Here is a 22,903-nt window from a genome sequence, read left to right on the forward strand (position 1 = left end):
CTGCTGGTACACAAAAAGTTTCCAGAAAAGAAAGAAACATAAAATGCTTATGTAATATTGTATTATTTGCTTACAAAATAAATATAAGATAAAAACAACTGTCAACTTTTATTATATTCATTATATATATTGTTTCCAATATAAATTGATATTACTAAGAAATATTACCAGTCCCTGGCACATCAGGGAGAAAAAAAACTGCCAGTATGCCACATCAGATAGTTCAAGAAGCACTGGTGTAGATGAGATGCAGTTTGGATTTATACCAGGAAGGAGCACAACTGATGTTATATTCCTAGTCAAGCAATTTCAGGAGGAAAACAAACCTCTGTACGTGGCTTTTGTTGGCATGGAGAAGATGTCAACAAACTGTCGCAGAAGCTGTATAAGGCAGCTCCTTCCCAGGCGAAAGCCATGTTGGGTGTCAAACAGCAGGTCATTGTCCTCAAGGAACTCAGTCTTTTCCTGACAATGCGCTCCATGACTTTACTGACGTGGGAGGTCAGGGAGACAAGTCTATAATTCCTAGCCTCCGCCCTGCTTCCTCCCTTATGGATAGGGCATATTATTCCCTCTTTTAGTTTTTTTTGGAGTTTCCTCATCCTGAGGGACTCCTGGGAAAGGATTTGAAGCAGTCTAGCTAGAGCGCTTTTACATTTCTTTGGGAGCATTGCAGGGAATCCATCAGGGCCTGTTGCCGAGTTCAAGCTCAGCTATTCAATGGCTGATATCACATTAGTTTCCTCTATGTTGATGTTATCAATAGTTGCCATTTCACAGAGTGTATCTTCGGGGTCAAAGAACCTATCCGGTATAGTCACTCATAGCTTCCCCAACCGTTTGCTGAAAGCACTCTTGTATTGTACATTCAGTAATTCACTGATCCCGGGGTCCACAGTTGGTGAGCCATTTTTATCTGGTAGCGGTCCTATTTTGTAACGCACTGAAGCAGATTCTTTCGCATATCAATAGAAGGCCTTAGATAGCCCTGGCTTCCTTTTCTGCCCTTTCCTTTTCGTGGGAATGTTTGAGTGCGTCTTCAATCTCAACCAAGGTGCATTCAAGGTGGAGTCGTTTGGACGGTTTGAGATTTTTGCTCTTCATCTCATTAGTACCCTGGGTATTATATTTTTCTTCATCCGTTGATTTGGTGTTCTCTTTGGCGTAAACTTACTGCAGATATCATATATAGTTGCCATGAAGTTCTGTAGTTTCATGTCGATGTTTTCCTCAGAGAGGATGGTGGACCAGTTACATTTCAGGACCTCTTTCTCAATGCCCTTCCAGTCAGCTTTGTGGAAATTCAGGCTAGAGATGAGATGAGCGTTTCTAGTATTTCCTTTGTCTGTGGTCTTTTGTGGTCCATAAATCACTAGTTCTATTAAATTATTGTCCGTAAAAAGCATTGGTGTCACTTTCATGTCATGTATGAGTGTCAAACTGTTTGTGAAACATAGGTCCAGGATATTCTTTCTCCTTGTGGGGTGATGCACCATCTGCTCCATAAAGAGTGTGTCAGTGAAGTCAAGCAAAGACTCTGCATGCTTCCAATTTTGAAATGACATACTTTAAAGGGGACAACCCTCTGGTCATTTTACATGAGGGAGATTATGTTCAGATCGTTGTTGAGATTCGTCAAAACATCTCTCATTTTTTGGAGGCACTCTTCAGATGAGTTCTCATGATCTGACGCATCTGGTGGGTGATATGTGGTACCAACCTCACCTGTTTAATGTGTACTACCAGAGTATTACATACAGTGTTGGAGTGCGACAAGAGTGCCATGGGCATGACAATCATCTCAGATGTGCATTGCCACTCCTCCATGAGACCTTTCTCGTTTGTCAGTTCGTAGCACAACATACCCTGGTATGTGTACCTTGGCATCTGATACATCTACATTTAGGTGTGTTTCTGTTAATGACACGCATATTGCTTGATTACATGTCACAAGGTCTCTTAGGTATTGCGTTTTACGTTGGTGGATCGTTATAAGGCCCCCGATGTTCAGAGAGAGTATTGGTGTGAGTAGCAGGGGGTAGGTGGTGTCCATGGGTCCAGTATGCGTGGCCATCCTGGTTCCTTTGTTGTTTGAGGTGGATGCGGGTATTGGTATGTACCTTGCAAGTTGGGTGTCTGATAAATCCAGCTGTTCCACAAATTTCTGCGCAACTTCCAAAAATGCCCGCTGTTGAGCAGCTGCCAACTGCTCTGCATCAGTTGTCTGTTTCCCTCTAGGAGTTTTGCACTTATCGTCAACATACTTCCATGGTGGTGGTATCGTATTGCGAGTCTTGCTATTGCGTTTTTTGTCTCGTGGTGATCTGTTCTGCCTGGCCTTCGGGGGATTAGGATGAGGGCTGCATGTCTGGGGCTGGGGATGAGCAAATTTGCAGCCCATCCCCGTATCTCAATACCAGCAAGTACTTGTTTTGTAGAACTTGCAGATTGGTTTGTTTTTCTTTTAGAGACTTTGCCTCTGCAGGTTCTATGTTGTTGTCCATGTGTGTCTACTTGTGGGCTACATCCTTTCTCACCTTGCGGTTTCTTAGATTCTTTGTTCTGTCTTGTGTTACCTTTTGTTTCAATTTACCGTTGTTGTTCCTATCCTCTTCAAATGTCCTCATCTTCGGCTTTAGCCTCTCTTGGCTGGCTTTGACACTCTTCTTGGGCTTACAGTTGTCCCTTTTGACTTGTCTCTTCTCTACTCTGTTTTGGTCCTTCTCTGGGTCCATGTTGTTCTTGTTTTTGTTTTCCTTTTCTTGTCTTGCTTCTACTTGAGCTATTTTGTTTAATATTTCGATGTGTGGCAGTATGAGTTTGTAAGTTCGGAGGAGCATGGTCTTTTTCCTCTCATATATACATACATACACGCTCATTTTTTCCTTCATATTCGTTCCCAGCAAGTTGTTTTACACCTATTAGACTATTTTAAAAAAATTTTGTCACCGGGTCAAACACTATCATTCAGAGGCCATGGAATGACGATATGTGACGATGTGAATGTTCTGAGTCCTCTCCTCACCCCACCTTTCGTGGGAGCGCATTTTTTTTTCATATTCGTTCAGAGTAAGTCGTTTTACATCTATTAAACTATTTTTCCTTTGTTTCTTGGCTCCGGTGAGGCGTCTCGGAACATTCAGGATGCGAATGCTCCGAGGCCTCTTCCCCCCACACCCGTTCGCGAGCGCGCGTTTTTTCTTCATATTCGTTCGCAGCAAGTTGTTTTACAACTATTAGAATATTTTTTTATTTTATTTCCCACCGGGTCCGAAATGAAATTTACTGTCAGCAACTGTGAGACAACGACCCACAACCCTACAACTTTCACTAGCTCTAATTCTGTTCTCTTACAACACCCTTCTATCGCAATCTGGATTACTACTAACAACGTGTACACAAAACTATACAACAAAATTCTACCACATCTAACTTTCTTTCGCATGCTCTCGGATGTTAAAACCTGCCCGTCGAGGCAAGGTATTTTTCAACATAACGGTAAATAAATATTCCCTTAAAACTTCATGCATTGTTCATCTTTCACATCCAACAGCATTTTATCGTTACAACTGCTGACTCCGACATTTTATATTATCGTTTACTAATTAATATCTCCCAATATATATATATATATATATATATATATATATATATAATGTTAGTAGCCATATTCACCTCTTCAAAAACCTGCTGTACCTCCTCTTTCATATTTTAATCTTCATCCCCTAGCATAAATCCAACCCTATCATCCAAGGGTTCGTATATATACGTTAATTACAATTTAACTTTTATCAATTTTTTTGTCCTTTTTACTAGTTTCAGCCATATGGTTGCGGTCATGCTGGAGCATCACCGTAGTAATAAATTGCGAGTATGTATAATTTTAAAAGAATGAAATGAATGAAATGAAAACTTTTTTCAAAAGAAAAATATTTATTACAAAAAAATAAAATTAAATATAAATTTCACATTTCTATATTTGCAATAAATATGTTATTTTTCTAAATTTTATATATAACGTAAAGCTAAGAAATTTTACTGACATATTCGCAATCTACTGCCCAAAAATCTTTCTCTCCTTGGCGTATAAAAAAATGTGTATTTTCTTGAAATTATGAGAACCATATTGTACCTTCCATGTTAACACATTAAGTAGCTCTCTCTGTCACTGACAAGCGAAACACAACAACCATCCAGAGAGAGAGAGAGAGAGAGAGAGCTAGCTCTGAAAAGTGAGTATATTTCCTTCATGAATAAAAGAAAGTTAATAGAAAATATTGCATGATTAAATAAAATAATTTATATTCCCTAAAATGGAGTAATATGTGTAATTGATTTAAATTTTATAACGTAGAATAAGTTCTTAGCTTTACTTCTAGCTTCACTTGTTTTCAAATATGGAGTCGATGTGGTCGGAAGTTGAAACAGTGAAGAAGGAAAATCGCCATGAATTATCCCTTAAAGGGCAACAGATTAACTCAAGGATTATTAAAAATGGATTGGACCAAGGAATATATACTTTGGTTGGTTTAAATCACCTCGAAATATCAATGACCTGTTTAAATGAATTAGGTGCAGATATAGGAAATCTGTCAAACTTGACTAGTTTGATACTCTGTTCTAATAAATTAACAACAATTCCAGTTTCAGTAGGCAAATTAACCAAGCTGAAAGTTTTGGATATGTCTAATAACGAGATAATCAACATCCCGAATGAAATAAATGGTTTAATTGGATTAGAGGTGCTGAATGTTAACAAAAACCAACTCGAAATATTTCCATCCATAGCAGCTCTCAAAAACCTTCACAAATTGAATATTTCGTATAATCGATTAAAATGCCTTCCTGATGGTATAACTGATCCTAGTTTGGTCCACTTAAGCCATGTCTTAGCTTCTAACAACCATATTGAAGAAATTCCTCCCGAATTGAATAACTTGTCTCATCTAAATGTCTTGGACTTATCTGAAAACCATTTAAACGACATTACTCCAGAATTATGTTTATGTGAACGCCTTAAAGAGCTGAATCTCAAAGGAAACCGAGTAAAAGATAGAAAACTGCTGAAATTACTCGAACAGTCAAATAAGAAGACGATTTTTGAGTTTCTTTCCACTGCTCTCAACAAACAGCAAAAGTCTGAAGAAGGACGTAGCTCTTCTGGCATTTCGAGGTCAGGAAAAGCTAGAAAAAAGAACCGTCAATCCAAAAAAGATACATTAGAAAATGATGTTCCTAAAAGTGTTATTCATATTTTACATTTTCCCGAAGAAAACGGTGTGACAGTTCGAATCACATCAAATGCTGTAGCCATCCGACCATATATTATCTGCTGTATAGTTAAAGATGTTAACTTGAAGAGAGAAAATACACTTTATAAGAAATTTATTCAGTTACAGGTAATCGAATATTTTATTATTTTTTTAAATAGTTAAGTGCTAAATATGTTTCTTCTCTACATTATTTACGAAAGTATCTACCAAACAATTGATTTTCTTTTTTATATTTGAGAAAAATTCATAGCAGTGGATATGGTATTTCACTCTACTCGTTATATAAACATCCAAATCTTCCTTCAAACAAACGTCTACAAATTCAGGCGTTGGAAACCATCTGCCTTCTCATTTGTCAGTCATTATTTCACCGAATTTTTTCATTTATGAAATAAGGATTTCCTTATCAATTTTGTTGAAAATTATATGAAATAATTCTTAAAAATGAATGTTGCAGTGTTATTATTTATAATCTGTGTTGCACGGATAAAAATTAAGACAGAAGGGTGTTTATTCTGAAAACTAAAATTAATTAGTTTTGAGGATTAGCACTCAGCTTCAAAGTCAACCGAATGTTGACGAGAGAAAACATTTTAGGACGGTTTGATGTTAGAAGATATGCAAGTAGTTTTCTAATTATATCAAAATGTAAAGTTTTACATTTTACACGTGCAAATTATGTGCATCTGATAATTTAATTAGGGTGTCATGGACCATTTACTATTTTTAAATGGGTCCTCCTAAATTATTTGCAAAGATATACAGGGGAACTTTTATCTGGTTGCTCGACCTCAAGGAAATATCAAATTAAGCACATTTTACCGTCTTCATCTTTGAATGGGAGGATGAATACCTTTGGGGCACACTTATGTGGCCGTTAGACAAGCTAAACAACATGTAAGTAAAATTTAGATTTTATCGTAATTTGTATCTTGACTGCTGAGCTTTCAAATTTTACGAAGGTAGACTGATCTGCATGCAGCCCAACAAATTTCAGACAGTCTGCTTAACAAGTCATAAGAATTTATCGACAGAACTCCAGTACAAAATGGAAGTGACTGAAAGCGTATTAACAACCGGCACATAGTGGCTGCTAAAATTAACTACTCTTTACTTCATTACTGCTTTGTCATATATTTTATAAGCATTAAATACTGAAATTAAACTGATTTTATAGAGCAAATTCCATTCTGTATGTCACTTCCGTTTTGTACCGGTGTAACAATTTCTTCCATTCTGCTTACCTCCGGTAACTTGAAATCGCATTCAGATTACTGGGAAAGATGAAAGTAATTTGAAATCAATTTCATCCTGACCCTATTATTTCAGGTTCGCTCTTCCTCGAACCCTTACCCCAAATATTCTTTACGGGTAACAAAGAATTCTTTATTCTCAAATAACTTCAGAAAATCTTGTGAGGTTTCTGTCAAGGGAGATAATAACCAAGCCCATTACTGTGTTTTCTGTGTGTGCGTATGTAAATACATGTTCGCATTTAAAGAGTATTGAAATATTTTGTTTTGAATGATAAATATATTTACTTGTTAACTTGCTTATTAATGACCGAGAGAACTTGTAGTAATTATCCGAGAATATTAAACAAACAAGGAAGTTATCAGATGGTCGTGAGATGTGCTAAAAACAATGGCTAAATCGCCCTTGATTTTTTTCCATGGCACTCAAACAAAAGAATTCATTTATGTGAATATCTTTCTCTTCGAAAGTCCTTTCCCCCACACCCTCGGGAAAAAATATGGTTAATGTTTACAATATTACCCGGAAACGAAATAAAAATATTGTGGAACGAGTGTAAATGAATGTGTAGGAAACGAATATGAAAACAAAAATGCGCAGAAAGCAACGGGGTGGGAGTGAGAAGACTTCGGAAAATTCATAAGATCCAAGTTTTTCCCTCATAATTTTAGGAAGAGAGTTTTTCTTTTTTTTTTTAATGGTATTTTATATAAATACCTTTCAAACGGCATACATTACGATTATAAAGAAATTTGTGGGTAAAACCACTTTCGAAGGGGTGGGGAGAGGACTTCGAAAAATTCACAAGATCCAATTTTTTCCCTTGTAACTTTAAGGAAAATGGATATCTTTTAATGAAATTGTGTGTGTACATATATATATATATATATATACTCACACACACACACACACCTTTCAAACGGCATGCGTTACGGATACCTAATATTGTCGCAAACCTCTTATTTTTGTTCGGAAAAGGTGACGGGGAGAAACCAGAGTTATTGGAAAATGCTTTTTTTTTCCTTGAATGAATTACGGTGACTTAATAAGCCACAATCTGCAATGTGGGATTAATATAACCAGTAATTTTTAAGAGGTATGTAAAAGATATTTTGTTTTAATATTATAATTCTGAAAAATGTTATCTTAAAATAACGGGTAAAGAAAAGTGGCTAACGCAGTTTCGCACATCACCTTCAAAAACGCATTTTATGGCATAGTAGGCATCCGTAATGTATGGTTTAATTTCTTTTCCTCAAAGTTATGGACGAAAACCTCGGATCTTGTGTGAATTTTTCGAAGTTCTCTCCCCACTCACTCGTAATTCTTTCCGTCGGAGATTAAGAATATGCAAAAAAAAAAAAATACGATAACCCATGACAATACTTTAAATAAATTTCAAAGTTATAACGTTCTAGAAGCTTCATTGAAAATATATGCATGTGTCTAGAAGGGTTGTTAAATTTGTTTGCGCATGCGTCATTACAGTTAACGCATGCTCCAACAATTTAACAACTTTTAGGGATAACATACGTGTATTTTCAGTGAAACTTCTCGAACGTTATAACTTGAAATTGTAGGTTTTCCTTTTTTTTTTTTTTTTTTTGTTAATTTTGACATTATTACCCGGAGGGTTTCTTTTTCACAGGAGCTCACTATATCGAGGGCGGAGATTCCGAATCTGCATTTCAAAATAACCCCCACCCCCAATTTCTTGAACTTTCTCTTTAAAAAGAAATTTTGGAAAGACTTCCTCTCGTACCCTCCGCCACTTTCTCGCAAATTCTTTTTTTTTTTCCCCCAAAAAAACCCAGGTTTTCGGATACGGAGATTCCGGAAAATTGCCAAAAATCGGAATTTTGAAATTGTCCCCCCCCCCCCCCCCAATTTCTTCATTTTTCACTTTTTTCCGTAATCCTAAACCTAAGTCGAAAAATTGGGGGAAATTTTTTTCAGAATCATAATCTCCGTATTTTTCCGCATATTCTGGGGAAAAAAATTAAGGATGAAGAATTGGGTGGGTGGTTCAAAATGCCGATTTTGCCAATTTTTTTGCAGATTGTATTCTCCGTAGCCGAAAACGGGGGTTCTGTGTAAAAAAAAAATTAGATTAAAAAAAAGGGGGTGTTTTGGATGGAGTACAAAAGGAAGTCTTGCCGAAGTTTTGTTTTTGTTTTTGGCAAAATACGCAGAAAAATACGGAGATTATGATTCTGAAAAAAAAGATTTTGTAAAATTCAATTTTTCAAAAAAAAAAATTATAAATAAACACCCCTCCCCTCTGTCTTATGAAATTAAAGTCTTTTCTTTAATGTTTCACGCATGCATAGAATTATAAAATAGCAGACGCAAAAAGTATCTGACATGCTAGAAACATGATTTCAAAATTTTAATACAAATTACCAAAGGAAAAATTTCAAAATTTATATCCACCCCAACCGGAAATCTGACAAGCTAGAAACAACAGCCAAATCGAGGATCAACTTTCTAAATACGAATTACCAAAAGAGAAAAAAAATTTTTTAATGTCATTTTGTTGCGTGTGAGTGAGGAAAAAACATCTAATTTTTACATACTTCTCTTAATTCCAAAAGACCCTGACCATAACATGTTGGGTTATGTTCCTCATAAAACATTAGTAGAGAAAACACTTTAATTTCACTTCTTGTCATAGGGCGAGGGGGGCGGATGTTTATTAAAATTTTGAAAAATTGTAATTTTACAAAAAATTTTTTCTTTTTTCAGAATCATAATTTCCATATTTTTCTACGTATTTCGCCCCCAAAATTTTTGTTTAAAGTGAAAATTTAAGAAATTTAGCAGGTGGGATTTAAATTTTGAAATGCATATTCAGAATCTCCGCACTTGATATAGTGGATTCCTGTATTAAAAGAAAAAAAACAAAACAAGGTGGCGAGCTGGCAGAAACGTTAGCTCGCCGGGTGAAATGCTTAGCGGTATTTCATCTGCTGCTACATTCTGAGTTCAAATTCCGCCGAGGTTGACTTTGCCTTTCATCCTTCCGGGGTTGATTAAATAAGTACCAGTTACGCACTGGGGTCGATATAATCGTCATAATCTCTTTAAAGGTGCAGGAGTGGCTGTGTGGTAAGTAGCTTGCTTACGAACCACATGGTTCCGGGTTCAGTCCCACTTCGTGGCACCTTGGGCAAGTGTCTTCTATAGCCTTAGGCCGACCAAAGCCTTGTGAGTGGATTTGGTAGACAGAAACTGAAAGAAGCCCGTTGTGTATATGTATATATATGTATGTGTGTGTGTGTTTGTCCCCCCCAACATCGCTTGACAACCAATGCTGGTGTGTTTACATCCCTGTAACTTAGTGGTTCGGCAAAAGAGGCTGATAGAATAAGTACTAGGCTTACAAGGAATAAGTCCTGGGTTCGATTTGCTCAACTAAAAGGTGGTGCTCCAGTATGGCCGCAGTCAGATGACTGAAACAAGTGAAAGAGTATCCCAAAGGAGGTGCGGTCCATTGTCTTTACCTCTGCTGTAAAAAAAGGTACAGAAAACGAATAGGAAAGCAACAAGATGTGGGTGGGGAGAGGACTTCAGAAAATTCACAAGATCTGATTTTTTTAACTTGTAACTTCAAGGAAAATGGATAACTTTTAATGAAATTGGTCGCCCTCCGCAATCTCCGCCGCCGCGATGACATCGTCATCAAGCCGGCGGACAAAGGTGGAGCAGTGGTGGTGTGGCGCGTGGACCTTTACAAGGGGGAAGCGCTCAGCCAGCTTCACAATCCCCTCTTCTACCGCCTCCTCCCCTCCGACCCCACCCCCTCCTACCAACAGCTTGTGTCCTCCACAATCCATGACCTCATCTCCTCCTCTGCTCTCCCCGCTACATGCCACCAACCTCATCGTCCGCACACCCCGCACCTCCTCCATCTTCCTTCCCAAGATCCACAAACCTAACAACCCTGGCTGCCCCATTGTCTCTGCTTGCAATTGCCCCACCGAACTCATTTCAAAATACCTCGACCATATCCTATCCCCGTTAGTTGCTGCCCTCCCATCCCACATACACGACACCAACCACGCCCTTCGCCTCTTCAATTCCTTTTCTTTCCCTCCCGGCCCCTCATACCTCCTCTTCACCCTGGACATCAAATCCCTATACACCGTGATTCCACACAACAATGGTCTCTCAGCCCTCCTATACTTCCTTGACCGCCGCTCTGACCCCACACCTAGAACCCCTACCCTGCTTCGTCTGGCAGAACTCGTCCTCACCCTCAACTGCTTCACGTTCGCCGGAGATACCTACCAACAAATCTCTGGGGTTGCGATGGGAACGAGAATGGGCCCCAATTACGCCAACCTCTTTGTTGGTTACATTGAGGCCCAAGTATTCTCCCAATTCTCCAGTCCGACCCCGGAACTATACGGTCGCTACATAGATGACTGTATAGGAGCCACCTCCCTCTCCCGCGAACAGCTCTGCCTTTTCATCTCCTTCCTCTCTAACTTCCACCCTGCTCTTGACTTTACTTCTACCATCTCTGACACCTCTGTTAACTTCCTCGACATCTCTCTTTCCATCAACCCCCCCCCCCTCCAACTCTCTAACTACCACTGACTCCCACCTCTACCTCAACTTCTCCTCCTCCCATCCATTCCACACCAGACGGGCCATCCCCTACTCCCAGTTCCTCCACCTCCGACGTTTGTGCAGCCTGGACCAGGATTTCGAGACCCAGTCCCAGTATCTTGCTCGTCTGTTCATGCATCGAGGATACCCCTCCCACCTTGTCCAATCCGCCCTTGCCAGCGCTCGTCGAATCGACCGCACCACCGCCCTCTCTCCTCCCTCACACCAATCCCCTAACCGTACCCCCTTCCCACTCCGTTTCCACCCTGCCACCCTACCCCTTCGTCGGAGGATCCTACGGGCCTTCCGTCGCCTCCAGCTCGATCCCACTACCCACCCCATTTTCCCCAACCCACCCCTATCCGCTTTCAAACGCGCCCGCAACCTACGCGATCTACTGGTCCACAGTACCTTCTCCTCTTCCTCCCCACCCCCACCCAGCTCCTTCCCGTGCTCCAGATCCCGCTGTCACACCTGCCCCTTCATCACCAACACTACCTCTGTCACCGGACAAACTCTTCACATTCCACACAATTTCACCTGCACCTCCTCCAACCTTATTTACTGCATCAAATACACCCTATGCAACCAACTCTACGCTGGCCAACCGTTTCACCGAACACCTAAGGGACGTTCAGCTAGGTTCGGACTCCCCCGTCGCCCGTCACTTCCACTTGGCCAACCACTCTCCCTCTAACATCTCCGTTTTTGGCCTCGCCCTGCACCATGGGTCCACTCCCTCGCGACTCCACTTGGAGCAACGCTACATTTTTAACCTTAATTCTTCTTTCCCCTTCGGACTCAACGCAGCCCCCTCCTCCTTATGACTCTCCCCTTTACGTCTATGCAACACTTTTCTTTATTTTTTATTTTTTATTTTTATTTTTTTACCCCCCCTCGTCCCCTTTACATTATATCCATTATTCTCTTGTTATTACACTCACTACATTTTTCCACTTTTTATCTCACCCCTACCTACACGCACACATACCCACACGCACCTATACACACACATGTAAGCACACCTACCCCCAACACACCACACACACACAACACATATGCATGCACTCACACGCTCAGACTCGCCCACACACTTATACAAACGCACATACACACGCACACTTGCGCATACACACAGGCTAACAATCACGCAAACATACACACACACACACACACACACCCAAGCATACACACCCTTGCACACATAACCCACATATACCCCCATTCACAAATACCTCCCACACACCTGACAACCCATACATACCCCCATTCACACATACCTCACATACCTCCCATACACCTACACACACACCTCCCACACACCTTACATATATACCGCCCACATACATGACAAACATACATGCGCGCCCTCACACACACATAGACGAACGCACATATATACACACACCCACCCATATATACGCGCACGCCTACATACACATACACACAAAATAACACACATACCTGGCACACATACGCACGCACACACAAACACACACATACACACCTCTCACATACACAAAACCACACACACACACACACACACACATACACATACACACATGCACACATACACATATACACACATGCACACACACCTCACATACACGCATGCACAAAAAATATACACACACGCGCACACATAAACACACACACCCGTACCTAACACTCACAATCCCACACACACATGCACATCCACACACATACACACACACCCACATACACACACACACTTCTCACCAACACTACACACTCACACAGACATGCATACAATCACACGCACATACAATAGCAAACGCACGCACACAGCAACGCACATATACACAACATACACATACACACAAACACACACGCACGCACAAAAACATACATACACACACACGCACATACAAAATACACACACACACGTACACGTACCCAACACCTACAACCCCACACAAACACAACACACACATACTCAAAAAACCGCCTGTTGACTTTCTACCTACACTGTCTATAAACGTCCACTAACCATTCCTGCTACTAATTTCTTCCACTACGTCATACACACACACACACACACACACACACACAAACATACTAACAGATAAACCACCAAACCATGCACACACACACACACACATACATACATACGCACACACACGTTCTGTTATCACACACACACTCGCACAGATATTCATCTCCCTTTTTCACTCGCCTGTCTTAGAAAGAACTTTTCCCCCACCACCTCCTCTTCCGGTCTTTTCACAATGTAACCTCGTGGGCATCGGTACCATTTTCCTCATTCTCCGAACTTTCCATCTTTCCGACGAAGGGCTACGCCCGAAACGTCATACACTCTCTCTTTCCTTTCCTGAGCGTCCAATAACACTATCCGTATCACGTCCTCACTTTGTTGATTTTTCGTTATTGTTTTTTTGAACCTATATATATATATATATATATATATATATATACCTTTTAAATGGTATGCATTATGGATGCTTAATGTGCTGCAAACCCCTTATTTTTGTTCAGAAAAAGGGGGTTGGAGAAACCGGAATTATTGGAATTTTTTTTTTTTTTTTTGATGAATGAATTACGGTGACCTTATATCCCACAAACTGCAATCTGGGATTAATATATCCAATGATTTTTAAGAAGTATGTAAACGATATTTTGCTTTAAATATTATATAATTTTACTTGTTTCACACACACACACACAAATACTCATGTAGCAGTTGTAAGGATTTTGTATCATTCTTTCTCTTTCCTGTTCAGACTGCATTACCACTAATTTTTATAACTTCTTTTCAAACTTGTTTGAATTTTCAATCCAATGTTATCTTGAAATATGGGTAAAGAAAAGTGGCTAATGCAGTTTCGCATCTCAACTTCAAAAACACATTTATTTGCCCCCCCCCCTTTTTTTCGAACAAAAATAAGGGGTATGCGATAATGGCAAATGAAACCCTCACCAGAAAACCTGTTATGCTAAAAATAACAGCTAAAGGTCTGGTACACAAAAATATGTTAAGACAACTTATCTGTTGCATACGATTTTTTTTTCACTTTAAAAATATTCCCTGGTAAACATTTCTAACAGAAAGGCAGAAGACCCCAGAAGCAAAAATAAGGAATACACACGTACAGAAAATGAAACAAATATGGACAACTTGTTCCGAAACACCCCTGAGTGAGAACAGTTCTCAAAAATAACACCCAATTGTTTTCCCCAAAAATTCCTAATGTCCTCCGAATCTTCATAGTCCGAGGTATATTTGAAGAGAATTCCATTAAAAAATCATTTTCTTGAAAGTTAAGAGGAATTGAAGTGGATTCTGGTGAATTTTATGAAATTCCCCACTCAACCCCCTCCTAAAGAATTTCCCCCAAAAAATTTTTGTATATTCAGAATCTACATGATATAACACATATTCATAGAAACTTTCATTAAAAAATATCCATTTTTCTGAAAGTTATGATCATCCAAAGTCCATGGGGGGGGGGGCAGAAATCTGTAGTTAAGCCAATTTGTCTACAATATCAAGGTCGGCCAAAAGAATGTCTCCGTCCAGAGAAAGAGAGATACCTGCAGAAAGGGAAGCATGCCAAGAAACGAACAGAAATGCAATTTCACACCTCTCCTTGAAAAATGCATTTAAAAAAAAATTTTTTTTCGGATTCGTACATTTTATGGAGAATGTTTTAGATGATGAAAATTCAGAATATGCCAGAAACCACGTTTTCAAAATGTTAAATTCAGTAAGCATATAGATATGTGTATAAAGAGATAGATAGATATGAACGTCTTCCTGGGGCTAAAAACAACAGTAACACATCATCTTCTATAGGACCGCCACATTTAGTTGACAAATATATTATTTAAGGCAAACACAAGTAAAACAAATTCTTTTCCCTTTCACGTTTTTGTATATATTTAATTTTGATTTGCATGTGTTTGTCAATTCGCTATGATCTCTTTAGAGCAAACAAAATCAAAAATTTAAATTGGGAGGGGGGAGAGGCGGGGTGATTAGGAATCTGGAAAAATTTTTTTTTTTAAATGCATTTTTCAAGGAAAGGTGCAAAACTGCATTAGCCTTTCCTTTTCCTTTTTTTTTTTTTTTAAATATTCGTAATCTCCGACATCAAATTCCTAGGAATTTGAAGAAATAGTTTCAAAAAACTGCATTGCCCCCTTGGAAGCTAACTTTTTTATTGTTTTGGTGGCCGGGTGTTAAAGTAAACATTAACCGAAAGATGAATAAATGCCTACTAAATTGTACATTTTTTAAAAAAAACCTGAGTGTAGTTTGACATATTTTGGCTCCTATTTTCAACAGTGACTACATTGTGCCTCCCTCTAGAAACCTGTAGTTTACCTTCCACTGCCTATCGTAACATCTTTAACAAGTGCCATCCACGCATATCGTAATGTTGCCTAGTAACAGAAACAGAAATTTCAGATTTTAGAAGTATTATTATTAACTGCATTAGATTTCGCACCTTTTTGTAAATATATTTTAAAGGCTGACAATGTTCTTACCACAGCATGTGATTCGAATGTTGTTCAGTTGGTTTTAGATATATGAAAATTAAGAGCTATTGTAAGCCTACTTTAGTGACGGTGGAAGTATTCAATACACAACCACCAGCTTTAGGTTAAAAAATTTTTTCTTATATAGATTCCGACGTTTTCAGCCTTGGAGATTTTGATTCGAACAAAACAAATCAGCTTTTCAGAATTTAAATCCTCTCTAAATGCACACAAATTTTTGTTTTTTTTTAAAAACCTTTTTGCAAAACTTTTGGGAAGTAGGTAGAAAAATACGGAAATTATGATTCAAAAAATATTCTTTTCTAAAATTTCTTTTTTTTTTTAGAATGAATTGACCCCCCCCCCCCTCCCCCGCTGTTCTGTGCACCTCCACACCAATAGTCCAAATGTTTTTCAATTTGTTCACTCATTTGCACATGCACAAGTAATTTTGAACAGCTCATGAGCTTAAGCTGAGGACAGGGCTGGCCAACCTGGGGCCTGTGGGCCGCATGCGGCCCACAGACTTTTATCTTGCGGCCTGCTTGATACTTTCTTGAAATGGGTTTATCTAAACAAACATTTAAAAAATTTTATTGAAAATTAAAGATTGTAATGAAAAGTAAAAAAGAAAGATACTACTGTTTTTGCAATGATAATATTTCATGTTGAATCATTGATCATTCATTCATTATTGTAATAATAGCATGAGAGAGCAAAATGCTTTCAATTCTGTCAGTATACAAGCAGCCCACAAAAAACTTTCTGCGATTAAAGTGGCCTGCTATGTAATTTGAGTTGGCCAGGCTGCGAAATTTTTTTTCCACTAGAGTTCCAGACCCCAGTAATGAATTCATTTGCATACAGCCAGTTAGATCTCACCTTGAAAATCCACATACTGTGTACTACTACTTACAGTACAGCCACTCAGGCATAGAATGGTGTATGTCACTCTGTGAGTACAGCATAGCAGGTCTCACATCAGCACCACATTCTCGCCCCACCCCCCACTATTCTCATTAATCAATTGAGCGACCATCTCTATATAGAGCTAACATTCAGTACCTATGCTCAGATTGAGATTAGTGATACTGCATGTACCTACTGATATATGCAAGGAGAGCACAATATGATATAACGCCATATTGATAATGATTTTTACAAGTCAAAAACATCATCATCGCCACTGTCATTATCACCATTACCACTACCAACAGCTGCACACTCAATGTCATTCATCAGCATCATGATCTTCATCATCATCATACTGCTATATACATATATATATATATTCTTGTAACAGAAAAAGAAAATGGAGAAATTAATATATAGACATAAGTTTATTTCAACAAATCCCATTCAGCATAGCGTCAAATTTTTTTACACCTACAGCTTTTCCATAACCAATTAATTGAGGAATTAAATTAGATTAATTTAAATTTTCATATCGAATATCATAAATTGGGTATTTCATCAGGGGAGAGAATTTAGGTAATTTTTCATTTCAGTGATATTAAAAAATGGAAATAAAAATTAAGGGGGAGATAACTAGTAAAGGAATATAAATAAGTCAACTTACTGTTAAACAAATATTGTAGTATGGTAACATGGCAAATTACAATTTTCACACATGTAATAAATTCATAATTAATCGACGCTGTACCAACCACTGAAGAATCTTGTCTCATAATTTGGCTAATTGGGTGATATTCTAAGATTGATTCATGGTTGATGATTTCAATTTCAGGTACAATGACCTGCGATCCCACTTGTCTTCCATGTGCCATTCTGTTCAAGCAAACAATATCCTATATTTATGTTGTATTTACTTTATTAATATCACTAAACTGAACTATTACCTAGAATTTGTTAGAATGCAGCTACATTCAGTGTTGGTTGACCTTTGATAGACTGAGATATTTTGTTTTTAAATACACCTGTTGCTAAAACACACATCTCTCAGTGTGTTTTAGCAACAGGTGTATTTAAAAAGAAAAATTCTTATTATTCTTATGCATTTTAATTAATTTTTTTTTTAACTAAATAGTTTGAAACTCGTATACTGGTGTAATTTCTCTCACAGAACATGATTTACTTAAAATATTTTTGACAAAATTTCGTATTTTAGAACTTATTTCGTGTTAAAGTTCTTGTATTTGGGTAATTTCAACCAATCAACAGCGTGTATTCGGTTGAAGAAAGCTACTGCTGTTTGCGATAGTAATCGAAGAGGAACAACTTCCGGGTCATCTCTACTAAATGTCACCACTCTGTCCTATTTTATTTTTTGTTTACTGCCTGTGTTGCAGATTACACAATTTTTTTTTTATGGTTCTCGCATCAGAGTAACCTGTAAACATCGAATCAACACCGCAGGACTGAATTGGGGGAGGGGCGTGAATTTTGGTTTTATCCATGCATAAAGCACACCATGTTTAAAGGACCTCCAACACTACGAGCCTGCAGCTAGCTTTTTTGTTTTTGATGTCTATATAGTTTCAAAGTGCCTTATTTTACAACTATGAGATGTATTGTTATTATGATTTTGTCTTACTATTATCAACAACAAACACATTTCGTCAATATAAAAGTCTTTATTAGGTTAAAAATAACATTATATATATATATATATATATATATATATATATATATATATATATATATATATATATATATATGTATATTGTATGTATATTCTCTCTCTCTCTCTATATATATATATATATGTATATTGTATGTATATTCTATATATATATATATGTATATTGTATGTATATTCTATATATATATATATATATATATATATATATATGTATATTGTATGTATATTCTATATATATATATATATATATATGTATATTGTATGTATATTCTATATATATATATATATATATATATATGTATATTGTATGTATATTCTATATATATATATATATATATATATGTATATTGTATGTATATTCTATATATATATATATATATATATATGTATATTGTATGTATATTCTATATATATATATATATATATATATGTATATTGTATGTATATTCTATATATATATATATATATATATATATATATATATATGTATATTGTATGTATATTCTATATATATATATATATATATATATATATGTATATTGTATGTATATTCTATATATATATATATATATATATATATATATATGTATATTGTATGTATATTCTGTATATATATATATATTGTATATATATATATATATATATATTGTATATACATATTGCATATATATATATATCTTGTATATAATAATATAGATTTAATCAAAAGATTAAATGTGGTACTTAAAATGTTTGAGGCACCAGAATTTGGTAGGATAAAAACCAAAAACAAAATCAAGAGATTTGGTGAATAAAAATTTGAAGTTAAGCAACAAAAATTCAATAGGTTAAAGCAGTACGTACGTTTCGTACAAGCTCCATTTATTCATGTAGTGAGAACACCACAGAAAATACAATGAAAATGTACTCCTCAGCTGCATAATGGAATTTCATTTTAGAAAGTCATTTTGAGGATGTTTGCAAGAAACAAGAGTAAGAGAAGAAAACAAGAATTTAAAATCTAATTGGAGGGATAGTAGTAATTTCAAATATAGAGGAAGGTAGGTTAAGTAGTGGTGGACAGCAGGTTAGGGGTAAATCAAGCATGAGGGAAAGAAAAGAAGGAAATGGAAGGGTTAATACCCTAAGTAGTGGTAAGAATTTGGAAAAAAATTAAGGTAAGGGAATTAAGGTCAAGGTATTAAAGAAATATATCTATTCTACAGTATAAATAGAATAATACAAAGAAACACTAAATTTCTAAGTTTAAAACTATAGGGAACAATAATAATTAGAACAAGATAAACATATCCAGTTAAAATAAGATATAAATTAATGTGGGTTAGTATTATTTATGAGTAAAACTATAATATTAATGGCCAAAATTCAAACAGAATGAAAGGTGGGAAGAAAGAGGAAAAAAAGGAGAGGAGTAAAGTTAAAGTTAGAAAAACAGGACTAAATTAAGAGAATTTAAAGCTAAGGTTTTCGAAAAGTGATAGATAGAAGAGACTCAGAATAACCTAGAGTAAAATGTAAGAATACTATCAGTGGGTTGGGAAAGGTTAAAATGTATTCTAAGTGTATATATTAAAAACTATAACTCAAATAAAATAGTTATTAGTCAAGGAAATGAGAGAAACTAAATTAAAAAATTTAGCAAGATTTACTTTTTAAAATATTTAAAGATGCGGGAGTAACAATGCACACATAAGAACCCTAAGGTCAGATCTATTGTTAATTAGACTAGGATTATCCTTAAGTTTAAAAATTTCGTAAATTTCCATAGAGCACAGTCCACAGCCATATCTACTATTTCTATAAGGTTGTGCTCTCCTGACAATTTCCCATTTAAGATTAAAATCGATACCATTTTCCTTCAATTCCCAAATTTTATTAGATAATGATGTGCTATTGGCTTTATGTCTAAGACTAAATGAAGAAAAATGGTTATATAATCGTTGTTTAAGGTTGATTGTGCAACCAACATAAATGTAATTATTAGTTGGAGTAGTTACTGTACATTTATAGACTACATTACGGGTTAAACAACGGCCAGATACCGGACAGTGGGCTTTAATTCTACAATTGCAATTAAGGGGCTTATTAGCTATATATATATTGCTATGTTGATTATTGATACAAGTATCTAAATTAGTTACATCAATATTGTTGGTTGTATTATTAGATATGCAATTGATATTGTTTGAGCTAGGAAGATTTATCTCATCAACTGTGTTAGCAGTTGAAGTATTAATATGTTCATTAACATGTGCATGATTATTGGTTGCGTTGGTGTTATTAATAGTTTGGTAGTTATTTGTATTGTTATCAATAATAAGACAATTTTTATTTTCAAGGGTCCTAGCTAGTTCAATGTTTTTTCTATTTAACTTATTGATAATAGATCCTATGTTGGGGAGAGTAGAGTATGAGATACGGATTGTGTGTTGAGAGAAAATCTGCTTATCTTCAAAATTTATATCTTGTATATATATCATCATCATCACCATCGTCGTTTAACGTCTGCTTTCCATGCTAGCATGGGTTGGACGATTTGACTGAGGACTGGTGAAACCAGATGGCTACACTAGGCTCCAATCTGATTTGGCAGTTTCTACAGCTGGATGCCCTTCCTAACGCCAACCACTCCAAGAGTGTAGTGGGTGCTTTTACGTGCCACCAGCACGAAGGCCAGTCAGGCGGTACTGGAAATGGCTACGCTCAAAATGGTGTATTTTATGTGCCACCCGCACGGGAGCCAGTCCACTGGCACTGGCAATGATCTCGTTTGAAAGTCCTTACACTGGGCACAGGTGCCATCACAATTTTGCTTTCGCTTGCCCCAATAAGTCTTTGCAAGCGGAGTTTCGTGTCCAATGAAGGAGACGACGTTGGCATGGGTGCCAGTCATCGAATTTAACTCTATTTCGATTGCACTTGCCTCAATAGGTCTTCACAAGTGGAGTTTAGTGTCCAATTTAACTCGATTTCGATTTCACTTGCCTCAACAGGTCTTCACAAGTGGAGTTTAGTGTCCAATTTAACTCGATTTCGATTTCACTTGCCTCAACAGGTCTTTATATATATATATATATATATATATATATATATATATATATATATATATATATATATATACATATATCATCACCATCATCATCGTTTAACGTCCGCTTTCCATGCAAGCATGGGTTGGACGATTTGACTGAGTACTGGTGAAACCAGATGGCTACACCAGGCTCCAATCTGATTTGGCAGAGTTTCTACAGCTGGATGCCCTTCCTAACGCCAACTATTCAGAGAGTGTAGTGGGTGCTTTTACGTGTCACCCGCACGAAGGCCAGTCAGGCGGTACTGGCAACGGCCACGCTCAAAATGGTGCAATTTATGTGCCACCCGCACAAGAGCCAGTCCAGGGGCACTATACATGTATATTGTGTATATATACTCTCTTTTTACTCTTTTACTTGTTTCAGTCATTTGACTGCGGCCATGCTGGAACACCGCCTTTAGTCGAGCAAATCGACCCCGGGACTTATTCTTTGTAAGCCTAGTACTTATTCTATCGGTCTCCTTTGCCGAACCGCTAAGTGACGGGGACATAAACACACCAGCATCGGTTGTCAAGCAATTCTAGGGTGACAAACACAAACACACACCCACACCTATATATACATATATACAACGGGCTTCTTTCAGTTTCCGTCTACCAAATCCACTCACAAGGCTTTGGTCGGCCCAAGGCTATAGTTGAAGACACTTGCCCAAGATGCCACGCAGTGGGACTGAACCCGGAACCATGTGGTTGGTAAGCAAGCTACTTACCACACAGCCACTCCTGCGTCTATATATATATATATACTGTTGTGTCTGGGGAGAGTCATTTTCTTATTGTGCCTTAAAATTTAACACACTCAGCGGTAAAATTTCCACTTATTTTACTTTTTATCTTCCTAAGATTTTCATTGTGTCTTGCAACCTTATCAATAGTCTTGACTATTGATAAGGTTGCAAGACACAACGAAAATCTTAGGAAAATAAAAAGAAAACTAAGTGGAAATTTTACCGGTGAGTGTGTTAAATTTTAAGGCACAATAAGAAAATGACTCTCCCCAGACACAACAGAATATGCTTCAACACACGGAATCACATAAGAAATCTTGCAAACCAAATCCCAAAACGAAATATATATTTATATATATATATATATTGTATGTAAACGAGTCCTAGCAAGACCGCTGCAGTCCCTCTTTCAGAGCTTCCTTGCATCTGGCAAACTCCCAAGAAAACTGAAGGAGGGTAAAATATGCCCTATTCATAAAGGAGGTAGCAGAGCAGAGGCCAAGAACTATAGACCTATCTCTCTGACCTCGCACATCAGCAAGGTCATGGAACGAATAGTCAGAAGAAAACTAATCGCCTTCCTTGAAGAAAATGACTTGCTGCCTGACTCAGCTCTTATAACACTATGACTGGGTGCTGAAACAGCTACTGAACCACTCATATGTGGAAGTGATAGATCTCGGCATAGTTGGAAAATTGGGAGAATGTCTTCATGACTTTCTGAAGGATAGAAGACAGGTGGCAGTAACCAATGCGGCCACCTCCAGTGACATGCAAATAGTGAGCGATGTTCCGCAAGTCACTGTTTTGGGAC

The 22,903-nt window shown here is 37.2% G+C and overlaps 1 protein-coding gene across 2 annotated transcripts in view; it reads left to right on the forward strand.

Moving 5' to 3' along the window:
- Positions 1-4,383: 4,383 nt before the first annotated feature.
- The window catches only part of LOC106880763 (uncharacterized), a 39,875-nt gene continuing 21,355 nt past the window's right edge, over positions 4,384-22,903 (forward strand). For both annotated transcript variants that reach the window (XM_089364983.1, XM_089364982.1), the window contains exon 1: positions 4,384-5,399. In XM_089364983.1, the coding sequence (XP_089221109.1) occupies positions 4,398-5,399 (1,002 nt within the window). In that variant the 5' untranslated portion in view covers positions 4,384-4,397. The remainder of the gene's footprint in view (positions 5,400-22,903) is intronic.

The sequence above is a fragment of the Octopus bimaculoides genome, chromosome Z (assembly GCF_046866305.1).
Source record: "Octopus bimaculoides isolate indiv1 chromosome Z, ASM4686630v1, whole genome shotgun sequence".
Taxonomy (NCBI): Eukaryota; Metazoa; Mollusca; class Cephalopoda; order Octopoda; family Octopodidae; genus Octopus; species Octopus bimaculoides.